General features: G+C 34.0%; 1 protein-coding gene and 1 pseudogene across 1 annotated transcript in view; both read right to left on the bottom strand.

Annotated features, from left to right (window-relative positions):
- Positions 1–2,616: 2,616 nt before the first annotated feature.
- LOC133182083 (neuronal acetylcholine receptor subunit alpha-3-like) lies at positions 2,617–5,383 on the bottom strand (annotated as a pseudogene).
- A 3,268-nt stretch (positions 5,384–8,651) lies between these two features.
- The window catches only part of LOC133183442 (tRNA (guanine-N(7)-)-methyltransferase-like), a 39,676-nt gene continuing 29,828 nt past the window's right edge, over positions 8,652–18,499 (bottom strand). The window contains exons 3-6 of the mRNA XM_061318432.1: positions 10,582–10,766; positions 9,361–9,474; positions 9,083–9,184; positions 8,652–8,895 (exon numbers count right to left, since the gene is read on the bottom strand). Coding sequence (XP_061174416.1) covers positions 8,746–8,895; positions 9,083–9,184; positions 9,361–9,474; positions 10,582–10,766 — 551 coding nt within the window. The 3' untranslated portion in view covers positions 8,652–8,745. The remainder of the gene's footprint in view (positions 8,896–9,082; positions 9,185–9,360; positions 9,475–10,581; positions 10,767–18,499) is intronic.

Here is an 18,499-nt window from a genome sequence, read left to right on the forward strand (position 1 = left end):
GGTATTAAAAACCAAAGTGCACGCGGACGCTTAATATAAAAAAAATTGGGATGGTCCTTTGTGTCTTGATGTGACTTATGCACCCAGTTGTATCAAAATCGGATTAAACCATTTGGAAGAGGGGCATTTTGATAAATGGTGTAGTCTTGAGAGACATAATGACAGATATATTGAAAAAAATGCCCCGCCACAGCATGATGCGCCCGTCGCATACTGTTCAATTATCATTAACTGTTTAGAGTGCAAGAAAAACATTTCAACCTTGATATAAAGATTTCAATGATTTTTCCGTTCCTTATAATGTTTGATGTACATACATATCCTGTGATGTAGGTATTATGACCATCTGCAGCTTTGTTTATTGTATATTTTATGATTGATTAACAATGCTACAACCTAATAAAACATCAAAATAAATCATGTTGATTCCTAAGACTATAAAATTGTCATCTTAGTGAGACATGACACTCTGCAGTTTATTGTGAAGATATAAAAATTTAAAAAAAAGTTATATTATACAATATCAAATTAGTTTTAGCTATATATTATACAATATAAAATTAGTTTTAATTACTTTACACCAAATTTATTTTGACAGTTAGGATCAGAGATGCTCTACAAGTTATCTCCTTTGACAAAACTCATTTATTTATCTCTAAATTGACAATCAATTTTCTGTTATCAAAATTCCTCTTACCAGTGCTTGATAATTACACCCATGGGAGAAGTGGAATGGAATTTCTCTTATAAAATTACATTTGTTATAGATTGTTGTAAAGTATATCATAAAAAAAATTGTATTTTCTCAATTTAACTTTAAAAAAAAAAAATAAGGATACTGCAATACTCTTACAGGGGTAAAGAGTAGGGTGCGACACATCTTCTACCAAAGATGCATTACTTGGTCAAGTTTGATGATTCTAGGTCTAATAGTTTTCTAGTTATGAGCCGGACAGGAATTTTCCATATTTGGCCATAGCATCTTACGGATAGCCGATCCTCAGCCAGGAAGGATAACGCTTAAATCTATTATTCAATTTAAAACGTCTCAAAATGAAGCTTGAAATTGAGACCTTTTCGTGCAACAATTTTGATTTTTATGCATCTCAATATGATTCAAGGTTCTTTGAAGTCTCAGAAACGGTCTTGTAAAAAGTTGACATTTGTACCCCATAAAAGGAAAACTACTGTATAAGCATAAAAGAAGATGAAATTTTCTCCAAATGCCTGGATACCTATATTTTTTTTTATCCTAAATTATATTTGTTGATCAATTTTCAATTAGAAAATGCATAGCTAGTGTTTTTATTCGCATTTTCTGGAAATATATTTGAGAGTTGATAATTTTCCCTGTATAATATGATTTACTATAGTGATGAACTTTGAAGAAATACCATAGGTAATTCACGTTACTATGTGAAATCAGAGACGTTTTTATGAGCATTTTCAATTACTTAAAGCTGAATTTCAGAACTTAAGGATCCGACTACCTTAATTAAAGGTCACAGTGACTTACTTTTAATGCGCAAGACACCTTCTACCCAAGATGTATCAGCTGACAAAGTCTGATAATTCTAAGCCTTATAGTATCAAGTTATGAGCCGGACACAAAAAAGCTAACAGACAAACGGACGGACGGAAAGACGGACGGACATGAACGCCATAACATAATACGTCCCGTCTTAAGACTGGCTTAAAAAAAACAACTTCCCACTGGATCAGGTATATTTGATCAACGACCAGTATAGCTATAGGTGTCATAACAGTATTTCACTTGAGGTTCACGTCAAATCATAGCTGACGCAAAATAATTCCAGAATCCCCCCTTCCGATTCGGCATTTGGCACGAGACTGGAGCTAAATTTTTATGAGATGAAAAACTATATGTAAACTTCCTGTATTGACCAGATTCATTATAATTTATGGCGTGCTGATTTTTCTATATACTGTATTTGAGTGGGGAGTGATAAGGTCCTGGACTTGATTTTCAAGCACCTGCTCGACTTCTACCGAAACAAACTTGCGTGCCTTGATGGATGGCTATGTATTTTTTGGTACTTAAATCTTTATAAAGAATTGTTTTAGAAGATCTGAAAAGGAAACTTCTCAAAAGTTTGTTTTAAATTAATATCACCTACTCAAGGTTGCGCATTTTTGGTAAGAATATATAGCAAAATTTAATACTGTTGTGCAACCTATAGACAACAAACTCAAGCACACTAGCAAACGAATAAACCAAATAAACAGACAACAATAGCAATTAAATATTTGAGGATTATATAATCAATACAATGTTACATCAATTTACAAACTTCAAAAACGGTTTTAATTCCAACTCAAGTTTTGAAGAATTCTTTTTACAATCAATACCTGTATCCCATGTATGTTTCACACTGCTAATACCACTCCCAGGATAAGCCACTGTAGACACACAAGAAAGTAAAAGTAGTAGGTCAATATCTTATCATATCCCTCCGATAAAATCGTCCTCTTTTTCATTATCTTGTGTATTCTTGTCATCGCCCATCTTACTTTTTACAAAACTACTTGCGATTTTGAAAACGTGTCAACAACTTAAGACTTCTTTTCGCATTTTCTAAAAATTATAATGGAATCTCATAACGTCAAGAATAAAAACACAATGACTTGAAAATGATAATATGGAATTATTATTAAATGGAGACGCATGGTTACAACATGGTTACAACAGTCAAACCGATTATTAAAGTACTAATAGACATCGTAACAATTAGAAAGTACGACATCATTGACATTGGCTTGGAAGATTTTGGTATACTGTCGCAGAGTAAAGTCATAAATACGGCAAACGACACGAAGATTGTTAAAGCATAAGACAAGCGTTCTCCGCTTTCAACTGGTAGAGCAAACACAAGAGGGTTGAGTTAGGACAATAAGAGGATAGGGGCTAACATGTTTATAAGGAAATAAAGGTACCTCCTCTCCAAATTCAATCGAACTTCAAGTAAATTATCGAAATCTGCGAGTGCAGATCGACTCATTCTTGTCCCCTTCAACTTCCACTGAGCACTGAGTAGTAATTCGTATTCACTGAAGTCATATTATGAAAAGAAACTAATCTAGATTCAGATGGCCAATATCCCCATAGAGCTAATATAAAAAGGTCGCCCGCGTGGCGCAGTGGTTAGAGCGTTTATTGTAGAGTCGCGATGTAAGGAGTAGATCCTTGCGTCGCGTGTTCGAATCCACTGCGGGACGTGGAGGCCGGTCCTTCGGATGAGACCGTATAAACTGAGGACCTGTGTCGCAGTAGGTGCTGGCACGAAAAAGATCCCTCATTGCTCAATGGCCCCGAGTGCGGAGCATAGGTAAAAATTTACAGCCCTCCGCAGGCAAGTGGTGACGTCTGCATATGAGTGAAAAATTCTCGAGAGGGACGTTAAACAACAAAGAAACAGAAAAACAAGCTAATATGAAAACTCATGATTGTGTGTCAACATTGCATGTAGTTTGAATCAGACCTGCTGGTACCCATGACACTATGCCAGAAAATGATTTTCTGCCTATGAAGTCTTCATCCCCAATAGCTTCCTTCTTTTTGGCTGGGCCCATCAAAAAGATATTCAGAACCCAAAGTTTCTGTTTCGGGACAAGGCGAATATCGATGCCACCACAGCTGCTTGGTGTCCAAGTCAACCGAAAATTGAAACATTGAGACCTTATATATAAAACATGTCAGACGATTCTTTTTAAAAATCACCCTCGACTTGCTATATGCAGCATATCATCCGTCCATCTAGAATTGCTCATGAGTCGCGGATCGATCAATGATAATTACTAAATAACCGATTCTTCGATAAAAAAAACATCGCAGTTAAATTCATTTGATAGATGATTAAAAATCGTCAACAACAGTCGATAAATCAAATTTATTTAAAGATCTTTCATATTGTAACATTAAATGGCACAAACATTCATGAACGTATTTTTTAAACGAAATATCTTCTTTTCCCCCTGTAGTTAAAAATCAGATACAGCCGGTGCTTACTCAGCATCATTATTTTATATTTCTCATTTTCAGCTTTTGTTTGCTTTCAAATATATTTGACAGTGCCTAGTTAATAAAATAATTCTTAATGCATTTAGATACTCGTAAGTTTTCATAAATGGAACTAAAGTGGAAATAGAATTGTGGTTGCTAGTTAACAAGCATTTACACAACTCTGTAGATCTGTTGAATCTAATTGTCTTAATGGCTATGCATTTGTGATTACTCAGTATTATTTCATCATTTTATTGATTCATTTCAGAGGGTCATTACATGTGCCAAACACTACAAGCATTCAATAATTTCTGAACCTCAACATTTACCGATTATTTATTCTATGATAATATTTCACTTGCGTAATAATCATTAATAATGACAGATAGATTTTGTGTTTTAAAAAAAAGCTTGTCCTTACTCAACCCTCTTGAGTTTTTTTTCCAGACATAATGATAAAGAAATATAAACAGAATTTTTAGCAAGGATTCAAGTTTGGTATTATTAGCGAGAGTGTTATGACCAGTAAAGATCAAAAGTAAGAGTTTTCTTCCCTGGCATAATAAGAATGAAAGAAAAAAGCTATAGTAGGTAAAAATAAACACAGGATTTTTCAGTGGAAAATCGCTAAAAACGAGGACGCATTTGATTAGCATTCGGTAGGAATCTGGGCACACTTAAAAATTGATTCATTATCCATCACATGAAATTTAAGGAAGCGGGGCTATCGATCAACCTCATGTTGTTATCTCTCACCCCCCCCTCTCTCTCTCTCTCTAAATATTCGAATATATGTATGGTTTCAGTTAACAACTATTACAGCCATATCAATATGATATTAATAAAAACCCTTTGGGAAATATTGTGGAGGGGACTAGCAAAATTATAACAACAGATTTAATTTACTATGTACAATAATGTGTAATTCCACTTATACAGTATCCTGTCATTTAGAATATGTCCCGCTATATTATATACATATACTGATACACAAAAGAAGTAAAAGCAATTAATTAAAATTTGAATGCTTTTTTTATCTAAAGATACTATTGGATCACAAATTTTCGTAGGAGTTTAATTTGTTTTCGTGGTCTGATTGATTGATTATATGTTCCTTTACGTCCAATTCGAGAATGTTCCATAACAGAAACGTCAATCCGCCAAAAGTATTCGTAAAAAAATCAAAATGACCGCCGCCATGTGAGTAATGTAGGTTCCGATTGAAATTTTAAAAAAAGGAAATAAAGAAATGAAAACTTACCCTAGTATTTTGTTATGTTTCTTTTGTTTCTTATTACTCACGTCACGGAAGCTCAGTCGGTAGTGCGCTTGCTCCGTTACTGGAAGGTCGTGAGTTCGCATCTCGGCCGATACTGACCCAAGTCGATAAAAAATTAGGTAGCAACTTCGCCAAGCGCTCGGCACTTTGAAGTGAAAGTTGCGGGTCCTTCGGACGAGACCTTAAAAACCAAGGACCCGTGTCACGACAGGCGTTGGCATGATAAAGATCCCTCACTGTTCGATGGCCCTGTGTGCAGAGTAAAGGTCTAAATTTGAAGCCATTCACCGGTATATGGTGACGTCTCTATATGAGTGAAAATTTCTCGAATGGGACGTAAAACAATATACAATCAATCAATCAATATTACTCTCAATATTCGTCTTGGAATGGATTTATACAAATTCTGAATGTAATTGATAGGTATATTACTCCACATGTCACGAATGGTTTGTTCCAGTTCACAGACATTACTTATGTTCGCGGCTCGTTTTTGAGGTTATCTTTTTAATAGCCACCAACAATTTTCAATAATGTTGAGGTCAGGGCTCTGAGATGGCCAGTTCATGGATTTAAGGTGATTATTTCTGCGAAATTATTGGGCGATTCGAGTCCTATGTCCTGGCGCATTGTCGTCGTCCGGAAATATGTAGTTACCATCTGCAAAATGCCATAAAATTACAGGCCACAGATTATCATCTAATACAGAAATATATTCTTCCATCAAGGACACAAATTGTTCAGATACCGTGATATGTGATGTACTCTCATATCATTAAAGTTAGCTTGCGTTTTGATGGCGGGCAAATACAATCAGGCAGGTACTCTTCGCCCACTTTTCTCCACACTCTCACACGCGTGTCTTGTCCAATAATTACCTTACATTCAACACTAAAAATGACTTTATTCCAGTGTGTATCAACAGTCTTGTGAAGATTACCTCTTCACCAAGCCACAACGATTTTGTTTGTTCACTGCACGAATTCTTATCGCCTTCTTTACTGTCCGTTTAAAATACCCGTCTTCATGTAATTTTCTCTCAATCGTTCGTTTAGAGAAAGTTCGATGTTTTCCGTAATTGAAAATGTTCGTTATTTCATCCAAAGATTTCATACGATGCCGCCTTACAGTCCTTGAAAGTATCCTTAAATCTCGTTCACCAAATTCCTTCGGCCGTCCGGATCGAGATAAGTTCTCTTAGTTCCTCGCTGAGAATATCGCCTAAGAAAACTGTACACGGTGCTTTGCTTTAACCCAGATATTCTGACAGTCATTTTTTTTTTTCAAATTTGCATCATAAAGCGCAGATATGTACGCTTTCTGCTCGTTTGTCAACTCTTTTCCCTTTCGATCCATCTTTGTTTACTATGGTTTTCTCAAAATTTACAGACGACAGGGATTTGACGTGAATCATGACGTTTAGTATCACGTGAGATCTATTTAAATAACTCTGGAATACCTATTTGCAATGGGCGGATCATAGATTTCACGGTAAAAAAAAAGCCATTTTGATTTTTGGCGGATGACTGTATAAATGAGGAGCTTCAAATTGAGACCTAAACTTGGCACTCATGGCCATGGAGCAGTTAGGGACCTTGATCGTGCCAACGTGTGACACGCGGCCTCGATTTAAAGGTCTTATCTGAAAGACCCACAACTTTTACTTCAAAAGCCAAGCGCATGGCGAAGGAACAGTTGTTACTCATTTTTATCGACTTAGGTGATTCGCGGTATGAAGAGATCCACAATTTCATGTCCTCCATGAAATGTATCATTTTAAACATATTGCAACTCGTAGTCAAATTTGTGGGGAAATTTAAGGTTTTATTAATCAGAGTACGACTTGTGTCTAGAAAGGGAATGAGTCAACGGTTCAATTATCGCCTATGCAAAGTTGATAATGCCCCAACTTTAACAATTCAGACTCATACCTTATTTCTTTTTTTTTTTCTTTTGTTGCGTTCTTTTTTAAAGGTTAAATTTAATTGGGAACTGTCACAACGCACAATACACTCACATTTCCCTTCCATCCAAAGTGTGTTTGACTTTACCTCCTTATTGAATCCTTTAATCTAGTTTTTGATAATGTGAACAAATAGTACACTGATTGCATTCACTTTACATCTTTCTGTATTACAATAAAAAAAATTACGTAAAATTTTAACATACTATGATTTCAAACTATCCTAGTAGTTTTGGGTCAAGATTTAAAAAGAAAAATTGAAATTTAATCTACGTGTGTACATGAGGCTACTTGCATAACAATGAGACTATAATTGGTAATCTGAATTCTTCCTTAAGTAAATTATCTACTTATCTAAAACTGAGGCCTCAATCTATATTTCTATGTAAAATGTCGACCCCCATATTGTTGCCCCACCCTAGCCTCAAGGTGACAAACTTAACCAAACTGAAATACACACTACATAGGGCTGGTGAATATCTTGTTCTTTAATATGAAAAAAAAATCCTTTATACTATGTGAAACATTAAGTCTCAGGTTAATCGCTGTCCTAACTCCATGGGTTATTATTAGAACAATTTTGAATCCACTATAAGTCTCTGTGACCTTCTTATTCTTCAGAGGACGGTTTCAAACGATTTTTTCCTACTGCTATGACAAATGCTGCCTCCTTTTATTGACTCATCCAGCCCGAGGGGTTATGATTTTTAAACAAACCTAAAAAAGATTGTTTTTTTCTTCTCTATTTAAAAAAAAAAACATGACCTCAAATAGTGGTTCCACTCTAAGTCGAGAGATCATTATTTTGCCAAATCCACATGGCCTTGTTGTACAATAGAAAATTGTTTTGAAGATTTTTTTCCCTGCATGTATTCATTAACTATGTAAAATTTGATCCCCAAATTTACATTTAATCATTTCATCAAGACTTTTTCAAAGATAATTTATCCTACATTTTCAATTCTCAAAGATAATTTATCCTGCATTTTCAATATATTTCTTAATGACAACTTATTCTCAGAGAAAGACATTGATGACAAACTTACAACTGAATTTTATGATTAACTTGACGACTTCAGCTTTTCTATGGCCATATTTCTTTATTTGCGTAGCAATAAACATGTACCATTATCGTTTTGTCTCTCGGTTGATTTAATGCTTAAGAACATATTTTACGTATGAATAATTTTCGAACCGAGGCAGGCAGCTGACAAATAGGTGGACGATACAAGGGCATCACATTCTCGTTTAAGTCATTCTGCAATTTCTACGGTCAAAGAAAAATTCATTTCATTGCATGTGTTGAAATTGATACTCTCATAAATCCTTTTTTCAAAAAGAACAAACATGTTTATTTTGAATAATTCAAGATTAATTTCGATAATCATCAAAGATCCTAAGAATTATTCTACATCATATATCTACCATAAGAAAATTGTACATTGTCGTCAAAATAACATTGTTTAACAGTATTAAGTCATATCATGATGCTTCATAAGAAAAAGATGAATTAGTCAGAAAGGGATCTTCTATTCTACGATACACGGCTAGATGTTTATCTCCTTTGTTTCTCGTGACCTTCTGACCTTCTTCCGTGCTTTCGTAAAGTTTAGAAACGACTGGATCATTATCCTGCAAATTACAAATCAAAATTTCTACTTATCACTTTGTTCATAACTATTCATAGCTGATTTATTCGAAAAAACGCAATTAATTGCCTGAAAAGTTGCTGAATGAATTTGAACGCTATCAGCTTTCCCAATCAAACAATCGTTACGATTTTAATAGTTTAAAAATAAATCCGATAATACAGTCTCACCAGTTCATCATCGGTGATTCTTTCAAACAATGGAAACTGATCGAAATGGGAGACCATCCAATCATGTAGATCTTTGACGTCAGTAATTGTGTACACAATACCCTGAAACACATTTACATTGAATTATTTAAAGGTACATTTCAATGTAGTAATTATCCAGTCCATTTATTCAAATCATTTTCTCCAATTGCTTATTACATTTACACGTCCGTTATTCTACAAAGCCTTTTTTCTGACAAAATGATTTCAAAAACATAGCAAAATAGAAAGTAACATACCCCAACTTTGATGACGTAAGCATATTCAGCTAAAAGAGTCTGACTTATAATTCTCCATTTGTGTTTTGTCTTTTTGAAATGTGGATCAGGAAAGAGAAAGAACATCTTTGAAAGCTAAAATAAAAGAGTTGACACAGTCTAAAACACTACATATTAAAATTCTGAAATAAGTTACAAAAGAAAGTAGTTTTACTTATATGACAAATATAACAATATATTCTCTTATTACTTACTGAAGCATTGCCTCATTTCAATCAGAAAGAATTAAGAGCAGTATTCACATCCTTCTCTCAACAGTTTTAAAAATGCGGTCACAAATTCAAAAGTTTTGAATTAAAACTAGAAATAACTAGCGAAATTGTGAGCACTTAGCTCACAAAATGGTACCCCCACCCCCTTATGATTATAATGGCAAAGTCCATTTTTTTTATTTTTGCTATGAGAAAGTCCAAATATCTGTCCGATCAAAACATAAGGTAGGAGGAACAAAATGGCACTACGTACTTAAGATTCTGTGAAAGTATCATTTAATTTAATTCAGAGTGGTATAAGAGGAGATGCGGATATGGAATGGGTACCCCTGATATTATAAAAAGAATGGCAGTGTCAATGTTTTGCTATGAGAAACCTGAAATACGTGTCAGATCAAAAACTGAAATAAGAGGTGTACAATGACACTGTGTAATAAAAATTCTTTGAAAGTAGCATTAAATTTTATTCAGTGGTATAAGAGGAGTTGCAGATAGGAGATGGGTACCTCCGATTTTATAGAAAGAATGGCAGTGGGAAACCCGAAATATGTGTTCGATCAAAAAGTAAAATAAGACGTGCAAAATAGCACTATGTAATAAATATTCTAAATCATTAAATGTTATTGAGTGGTACAGGAGGAGTTAGTGATAAGAGATGGGTACCCCAAATATCAAAGAAAGAATGACAGTGTCTGTTTTTTTTTTTTTTGCTATGGGAAACCCGAAATATATATCCGATCAGAAAGTAAAATAAAAAGTCATAATGCATCTCTGTAACAAAGATTCTGTGAAAGTCTCCTTATATTTTACTTAGTTGTATAAGAGGAGTAGCGGATAAGAGGTTATCCCAAAGCGGAACGGATGGACGGACAGACTGTCAGACGGACGGACACCCCCAATCACTATATACACTCCTGCTTTTTAAGCAGGGGTATAAAACATGAAAAAAAAATGCAAGAGTGGTAGATACCTGTCCTTTCTCGAAGAAGTTTGGAAGATATTTCATAGCATTTGATCGGATACAGGAAATGTTGGTGTATTTTCCGGGATTTTGAACTCTAAGCGCTTTGATTCTATCCTTTACATAGTCAAGAACCTTCACTCGAATTTCAATACCAAGCATCAGTGTATCAGGAAACATTGGCGACAGAGATACTACAAATAAAAGGGTATGATAAGCCCAGAGGCAACTATTTTATCATAAAGATGACCATCCTCTACATAAACATAATATTACGTACAAAAATCATTTTAGATACATCTGAACGGATGAAACAAAGATGCATAAATTCATTGATGTGAGTTCTGCACCTTATTCATGAGAAATAAATTCAACATATCTGACGTAGTTTCATTATTATAACAAAACAGAACAAAGTGAGCATTCAAGATTTCTAGAAACATATCAGAATGCACAATTTATATCAAAATGATTTGCATCGTTTCAAAAGACACGGCCTCCCTAATCAAAATAAAGGTGAATTCATGCAAAATCATGTAATTTATGCAGATAAATTAATTATACATAACAATGTAAAAAGTTCGATTCCTTACTATGGCCCCAACCTAACACATGGTCCATGATTTGAACAATTTAGAATCTATATTATGTCTAGAAGATTTCATAAAAAAAAAATTCTTTTCTTATCGTATTGTTCTTTAGAAGAAGATTTTAAAAGATTTTCTACTATATATTTCAATGTGAAACTTTGAACACTTAATGTGGCCCCTCCCTAACACGGAGGTCCATGATGTGAATAAAATTAAAATCTACACTTCCTCGGGTCTTCCACATAAGTTTCAATTTTCTGGCCCAGTGGTTCTTGAAAGGAATATTTTACAGATTATTCCTATAAATTTCAATGTAAAACTTCTATCTCCTATTGTGATACCACCCTACCCCTAATTTGAATACTTTTAGTATATAGAAATTTATACTACCTGAAAAAGTTTTCATCTTTTCTGGTCCAGTGGTTCTTGATGAGATTTTTTTTATATTTGAATGTAAAAATTTCTTTTCCTATTGTGGCCCCAACTCACCCCAGAAACATGAATTGAACAATTTACTATACACATTAAATTTTCTTCAGGAAGCTTCCACATATGTTTCATCTTATCTGTCCAAGTAGTTCTTGAGAAGAAATTTTGTAAAGATTTTTATATATACTCAACAAAAAAAGAAATGCATATTCAGATTAAACATGATTATTTAGTTCTTCAGTTTATGTCTTATTCTTATGTTTTATTTTTTATTTCTTAAGTGTAATAAAGTGTCTTGAGATAAAACTCAAACATGTCTCATGTTGCTGTACTGAAAAGTTTAGAATAATATCACAGCTTCCCTTGGTCCATACAAGGCAGAAATTTAATGACTGTATTACAGTCAGTTTTAATGTCGCGTATGTCCTCCGTTTGCATCAATTGCAGTCTGAACACGTCGCGTCACAGAGTTAATAAGCCTGTTGATGGTAACCTGAGGGATATTGTTTCATTCATGCAACAAGTCCTGCTCTAGATCCTGGACGGTGGCTAGTGGATTGGGACGGCGTCTAACTAGTTTATCCAGCTCATTCCATAGATGTTCTATCGGATTAAGGTCTGGTGAGAACGCTGGCCATGGAAGAACATTTATGTTGTTCGTCTGCAGAAAATCTGAGCACACCCTTGCGTTGTCCTGTTGCAGAGTCAGATTGTGCTGATGGACAAATGGAACAACCACAGGGGGAACGATTTCATCGCGATATTTTGACAATAGACCCCCGATTTATAAGAAATCGTGCAAAACACTCTTTTCATAGACATGATTAATCAAGCAAAACATTTCGACATTTGGGTTTTAAAAGCCAATGTTGTCCTCTAAATAGGTCACAGATATCCAATAATAAAAGTAATAGTTGTTCTGTGTATTGTTTCAAAATTTCTTTGATAAGTAAAAAATACGCGTTTCTTTCTTTGTATGGTATATATTTCAAAGTAAAATTTTCATCCTCTATTGTAGTCCCACCTTTCCGCTGGGGTCAAGATTTAAATAATTTATAATCTATATTTGTTCAGGAAGCTTCCATATAGTTTCATGTCTTCTGGCCTAGTGGTTCTTGAGAAGAATATTTTTAGAGATTTATGTTATATATTTAAATTTAAAACTTTCATCCCAGATTGTGGCCCTACCTGAACCTCGTAGGTCATGATTTGAAATATTTTAAAATCTACACTTCCTCGGGAAGCTCCCACATAAGTTTCCCTTTTGCTGGCCCAGTGTTTCTTGGGAAGCAATTTTTTAAAGATTTTTTCCCATATATTTTAATGTAAAAGTTGCATTACCTAATGTGGCCCTACCTTTCACCTTGGGGTCATGATTTGAACAAATCAGAATTTACAGTTTGTCAGGAATTTTCCACGTACGTTTCATCTTTTCTGGTCCAGTGGTTATTGTGAAGAAGAAAGCCTTTCTTGATCATGATTAACTTCCAATGGAATAGGGCTTGGCCCTTAATTTGAACTAATTAGAATCCCTTTATCCAAAGATGCCTTGTGCTAACTTGTTAAAATTGGTTCAGTGGGTATTGAGAAGAACAGTACCAATCAGACCCAACCTGATATCCAAGCAGTCCCCGAAAGCAGTCCTGGGGACTGCTCTGGGACTGCTGTGGGAACACTCTGGGACTGCTCTGGGACCGCTGTGGGGCTGTTCTGCGATTGCTTTAGAAAGCAAACCTAGCAGTCCCAGCAGTCCCCGGGACTGCTTGCTTGGACTGCTTTTTTCACTCATGTGTGAAAAGGTTCTGAGTGACATGATAGCCCCGCCCCTTGTGTATTCCAAATTTGCAGGTTCCCTGTTATAGTTTTGTTTACTTTCACCAGAGAGGTTGTTAATAAATTGAAATAAAAAATAAGATTTCTTTCAAAATTTTTATCAGTAGGTATAGTAAATGGGATTTTATGTACATGTACGTGTGTAAACCGCCGACCTTGGAAGCACAAAGAACACTAGAGGTCTTAAGGTGCTGTAAATTTACACCATTGCAGTCTAGAATTAATCAGAAAAATTAAAGTTGTTTCGACAGTTTAAAAAAAATCGAACAATTGATGAAACAGGAATATCAGCAGTCTCGTTTAAAGTCATCATTTCATACGTTCTATGGTCGATACAATGACCTTGTTAGCAAATACAATCTATCATTAAGTCAAATGCTGACTGACTTTTTGTTATACTAATTGTTAGGCCATTATTTACACACTGAATTGTCAACGGAAATTTCCGTTATTTCCCGATCATGACAAGGAGCACACGGCGGGTGTGACCGGTCGGCAGGGGAGCTCACTCCTCCACGGCACCTGATTCCACCTCTATGTCTTAGAGGTCAGTGTTTTCTCTGCTCTTATTTTTTCATGTTTAAATGGATTTTTGAGCTCGAATACTGTTCGTTATCTCCACATATTTCAAGTAAGGAGATGATTTCCACCCTGTGAATTTAACGTTAATACAGGTGTTTGAAACAAAATAATTTATTCGATTAATAAATGCTGTTCAATTATGTACTGAAAGTTTCCATTGGCATTATTCTAACTTGTCATCACAGTTAGATATTCAGAGCGACGTACTGAACTGGATTTTTTTTTAAATTGAAAAATATAATATCACTCTACTATGGAACATTCAATGCTATTTTTTACCGTCTTCAAAATAAAACCAAATAATTTTAGAAATAAATAAATTATTCTACCATTCTTCCGGCACATAAACAATGTGGATTTATTTACTAGGGATGGCAACGAATATTCGAACATTCGAATATTCATTCGATGAGTTGATATTCGAATATGAATTTAAGATTTGAATATTCGGTGTTTTTCATATTTCATAAAAAGAAGTACTGTGATTAATAAATTTTGATTAGAACAGTGCTGGAATTATCCCTGTTTAATTTACTAGCGATCAATTTCGATCGCCTGATTTCTATCACAACTTTCTTAAGCTATAGAATTACTAAATTACATGGATTTTGTTTTGAATAAGGTGTTAAAGAATTGTACAATAATGCTTTATGTATAATACAAAACGTACTTTCATAGTTTTTATTAGTTAAATAAGATCGGGTCAAGAATCGAGAACAACAAAATGAAAACCTTCTTAGAATGTCTAAAAGACGTGAAGAGTATACTTATCAAAACAAATTTAATTGATCGTTCAAATGAATGTCCACTGTAATTAATTTTGTAAAGGGCTCAATTTCAGAATAAATGATTATATCTTGGGTTGTACATAATCCTGAATTTATATTTATCATCGGGAAATTAATTAATTACCTAGGAAAATTATCTTTGGAAATATTTGTTTTTATTTTAAAAACATTGTATCAAAGATTATAATCATATCTGTTATTCTGTTACACCTGAGATTTCAATGCATGTTATTTGGGTATCAGTGTTACACATCACTGACCATGCCGGTCAACAAGACACTAATGTCGATCTTCGTATTGCAAATATCCTTGTTTCAATAAATATGGTATCAATCTTTTTTTCTGGATTATTTAATTTTGGACATAATCTGAGGTATTCACTTGCGTGCTTTACATGTAAACGCTAATAGAATAAAACACTTAAACCTAGTGAAATTGTTTTCTTTTACATAGATATTCTAACGATAATTAAATCGACAAGTCATTGAAAATAATCATGACCAAAATATACTATATACTAGTCGGCAAAATTGAATGAGGAGTTTTTTATAAGCTCCAACACCAATGAAAAATGCATTCAGAGTAATATGAGGATCGGCCTTCCTCTATAATCGTTAGATCTATTTTTAGCTAATTATGGCAGAAAAATAAGCCATTCAGTTTTAATTTTCCAAAGAAAAAATAAACGGAAAAAACATGAATCAGAGGAAATAAACAAACAAATTTAATTTGATATAAAATTAATATACCACATGACTGTGATAAATCATTTACGTTATTATTAAGATGTGAACATCTTTTTCCTTCAATAAGTTTTCTTTGTTTATATAATATGCGTACTGTGATTTTGTTAACAATTCAGAAATAACTGTCGCGTAAGAATTGTGAATATTTGTTGTTTTATGTTTATGTATTCACTTTTTCTACTCAGAAAAGAAGTGCATCATTAATTTCAATAATTTCATTAACTGCCTTTATAATAGTGACATTGTTTATTGATAATCTCAGTTCTGAGTAAGTTCCGTCCATTAAATTAATTAACCCCGCCCACTAGGACCAATTGGACTGCTGAGACTACTGTGTGACCACTGTGGGACTGAAACGAATCAAGACATACGCAACGTGAACTTTATTTTCTTACTTCCTGTATAATGTAAGAGTCCAAATAAATGAAGGACCTTTGAACGATTTTTTTCTATACCTGGTAATGCTGTACACCTCCTCAGAATCAAATTTTGAGGAAATACCAAATGAAGCTATTTTTTGTTAATTTTTCTTAAAATAAAAAAGATTTCATTATTTGATATATGTTAAAAACTGTTGATAATACATTTTTTTTCTTTTGTTTAAGAACATCTAATGGTACTATGATTTTTAATTAAGATTATCTTCATAAACTGTATCAGTGGGAAAGGTACATTGTAAAGCACATTCTTATGTGCGTTGCATATAACCTTAATTAATCAATCAAGGTGGAAAAAAACTGATTATCCTCAAAATGTTAAGGATGAAAACTACCAGTGCCGCTTAATTTATATTCCATAACAAAGGAATAAAATCTCATATTTTCTTATGTTTTATTATATATATAATATTATGTTATATTATATATATAATATATATATATATATAAGAAAAAAATTATATCGCTTTATCACTACATTTATTACATTGTCGTCACTGAAATCACAAGCATTTTTAATAGATAATTTTGATTCATTGGACACTACAGCAAATTACACAGATGCGTAAAAGGTCACTAAGATCCCGGGTGATAGCAGAGGATGAAACTATACCATTCATTTAACTGAAAAGTGACTGAATTTTTGACAAAGGTGATTGAATGGCAGAGCTCTGGCAATCAGTCACCTTTTCTGACCTTTCAGTGAACTTAATTCAGTTGACTGAATGTTACACTTTCTTCCTGTTTTGATTTTATTACTATTGTATTAATTGTTTTATCTTATTTTATACATGTACATATGTAACCGTAAATCACTGTAAATTTAACAAGCATTCTGAGAGTATTGCATTAGCAATACTAGTCCCCTACCGGCAAGTGTAATCTGGTTCCCGTTAAAAATTGAAAATGCCATAATTCCGTCAAAAATCAATGAAGCTGGACGAAATGCAAACTTGATCTATAACTAATCAAGGTAAAGTCACATACCAAAAATTAACTCAATATCTGAAAGCGTTTAGAAGAAAATTGCGGAAAACCCTTAAAAATTGAAAAGGCTGTAATTCCGTCAGAAATCAATGAAGCGGAACGAAAAGCAAACTTGATCTGTAACTCATCAAGATACACTCACATACCAAAAATCAACTCAATATCTGCAAGCCTTTAGGAAAAAAAGTACGGAAAACCAAGTGGGACAGACTGACAGACAGACAGAGGGACAGATGGACAGACGGACAGACAGACAGAGGACGGACAGACTCAGAGGAAGCCTATAGTCCCCTCTGGTTTCACCGGTTGGGGACTAATTATAGTTTGTAAAAAGATACTCGTATTTACATGATGTCAGCTATGAATAAAGGAAAATGGATTTTTTGAGATCAGTATAATTAACAGTCCTGGTACGTGTGCCTAATCGTTATTTAATACCACTAAACATTTCCCTTTAAAGTAGATCCAATCTGGAACGGATCTCTTTTTTAATAAGCTCCTTTTGACATATTCTTAAACATGTCTGTAATGAAATCATTATTCATGAAAAAAAAAAACGAAAAGTGTATAATGATAAAATTCAAATGCTTAATTGTGAACTCGCTTTGAAGTATATCTGCAAAGAATACAAACACAATCGTTTAAATCGCCATTAAGCCTGAAAGGAATGACATCATGCATGGCTGACACATTTGTACTGTATTAATGTATTAAATGTCTCCAAATTTTTAAATAAACCCAGTTGTTCTATAAAGCTTTACTTAAGACCGCCGAACATTAACTGGCAAGATTGGAGATATGAAGCTTACGTCATTTACATCTCTTGCAGTCAAAATATTTGTTGATAGACAATGAAATGGGCGGGTACCAATCGACAAGGCCGTCTCAGAGAACATTGGATTGAAATTCTAGTTTAAAGTTGCATTTGAAAATCAACCTAGGCTATCTTCATCGCAAAGTGTTAATGTATGATCCTAAAGACAAATAATTTCAAATCCCAAGTTGTAAGAAATTGATGTAGATCGGATTTTTCGATCCAATATTTTTAAAAACGTTATTTAGAAGATGTTCTTTTAGCGGACAGTAATTTGATTGGGGGGAGGGGGATTAAGTTTATTTCTGTCCATGCTTTACAAAACAGAATACATTATATATTAATTTGTAGGATCATAAGATATATTACTTTTTCCAATTCACTGAAAAAAAAATTGACAAGTAAAAACGGGGAGCAGGGAAGAGGGTGTATCCAAATTCCAAAACTTCCGGGCTTACTTCCAAGATTTAACACCCCACCCCACCCACCCCCCGGCCCCACCTCAGGAACCAAATGTCCGTCCTCTAATCATTACTTAAAAACATCGGACAGAAAACTCCGATTTATATTAATTTCAATCTACATGTATTCTAAATCGACATTATCTGTTTTCTGGGTATAAGAGTAGCTGGGGTGGCTTGAAAATGAATTTTGTTTTAGAATTTTAATTCGATGTTTTCTCAGACGCCCGCACCGAATTGTACTTGCCAATTTCTCATTG

This window comes from Saccostrea echinata, unplaced genomic scaffold, assembly GCF_033153115.1.
Source record: "Saccostrea echinata isolate AGI-Se365-2 ecotype Australia unplaced genomic scaffold, CSIRO_AGI_Sech_v1 ptg000001l, whole genome shotgun sequence".
Lineage (NCBI taxonomy): Eukaryota > Metazoa > Mollusca > Bivalvia > Ostreida > Ostreidae > Saccostrea > Saccostrea echinata.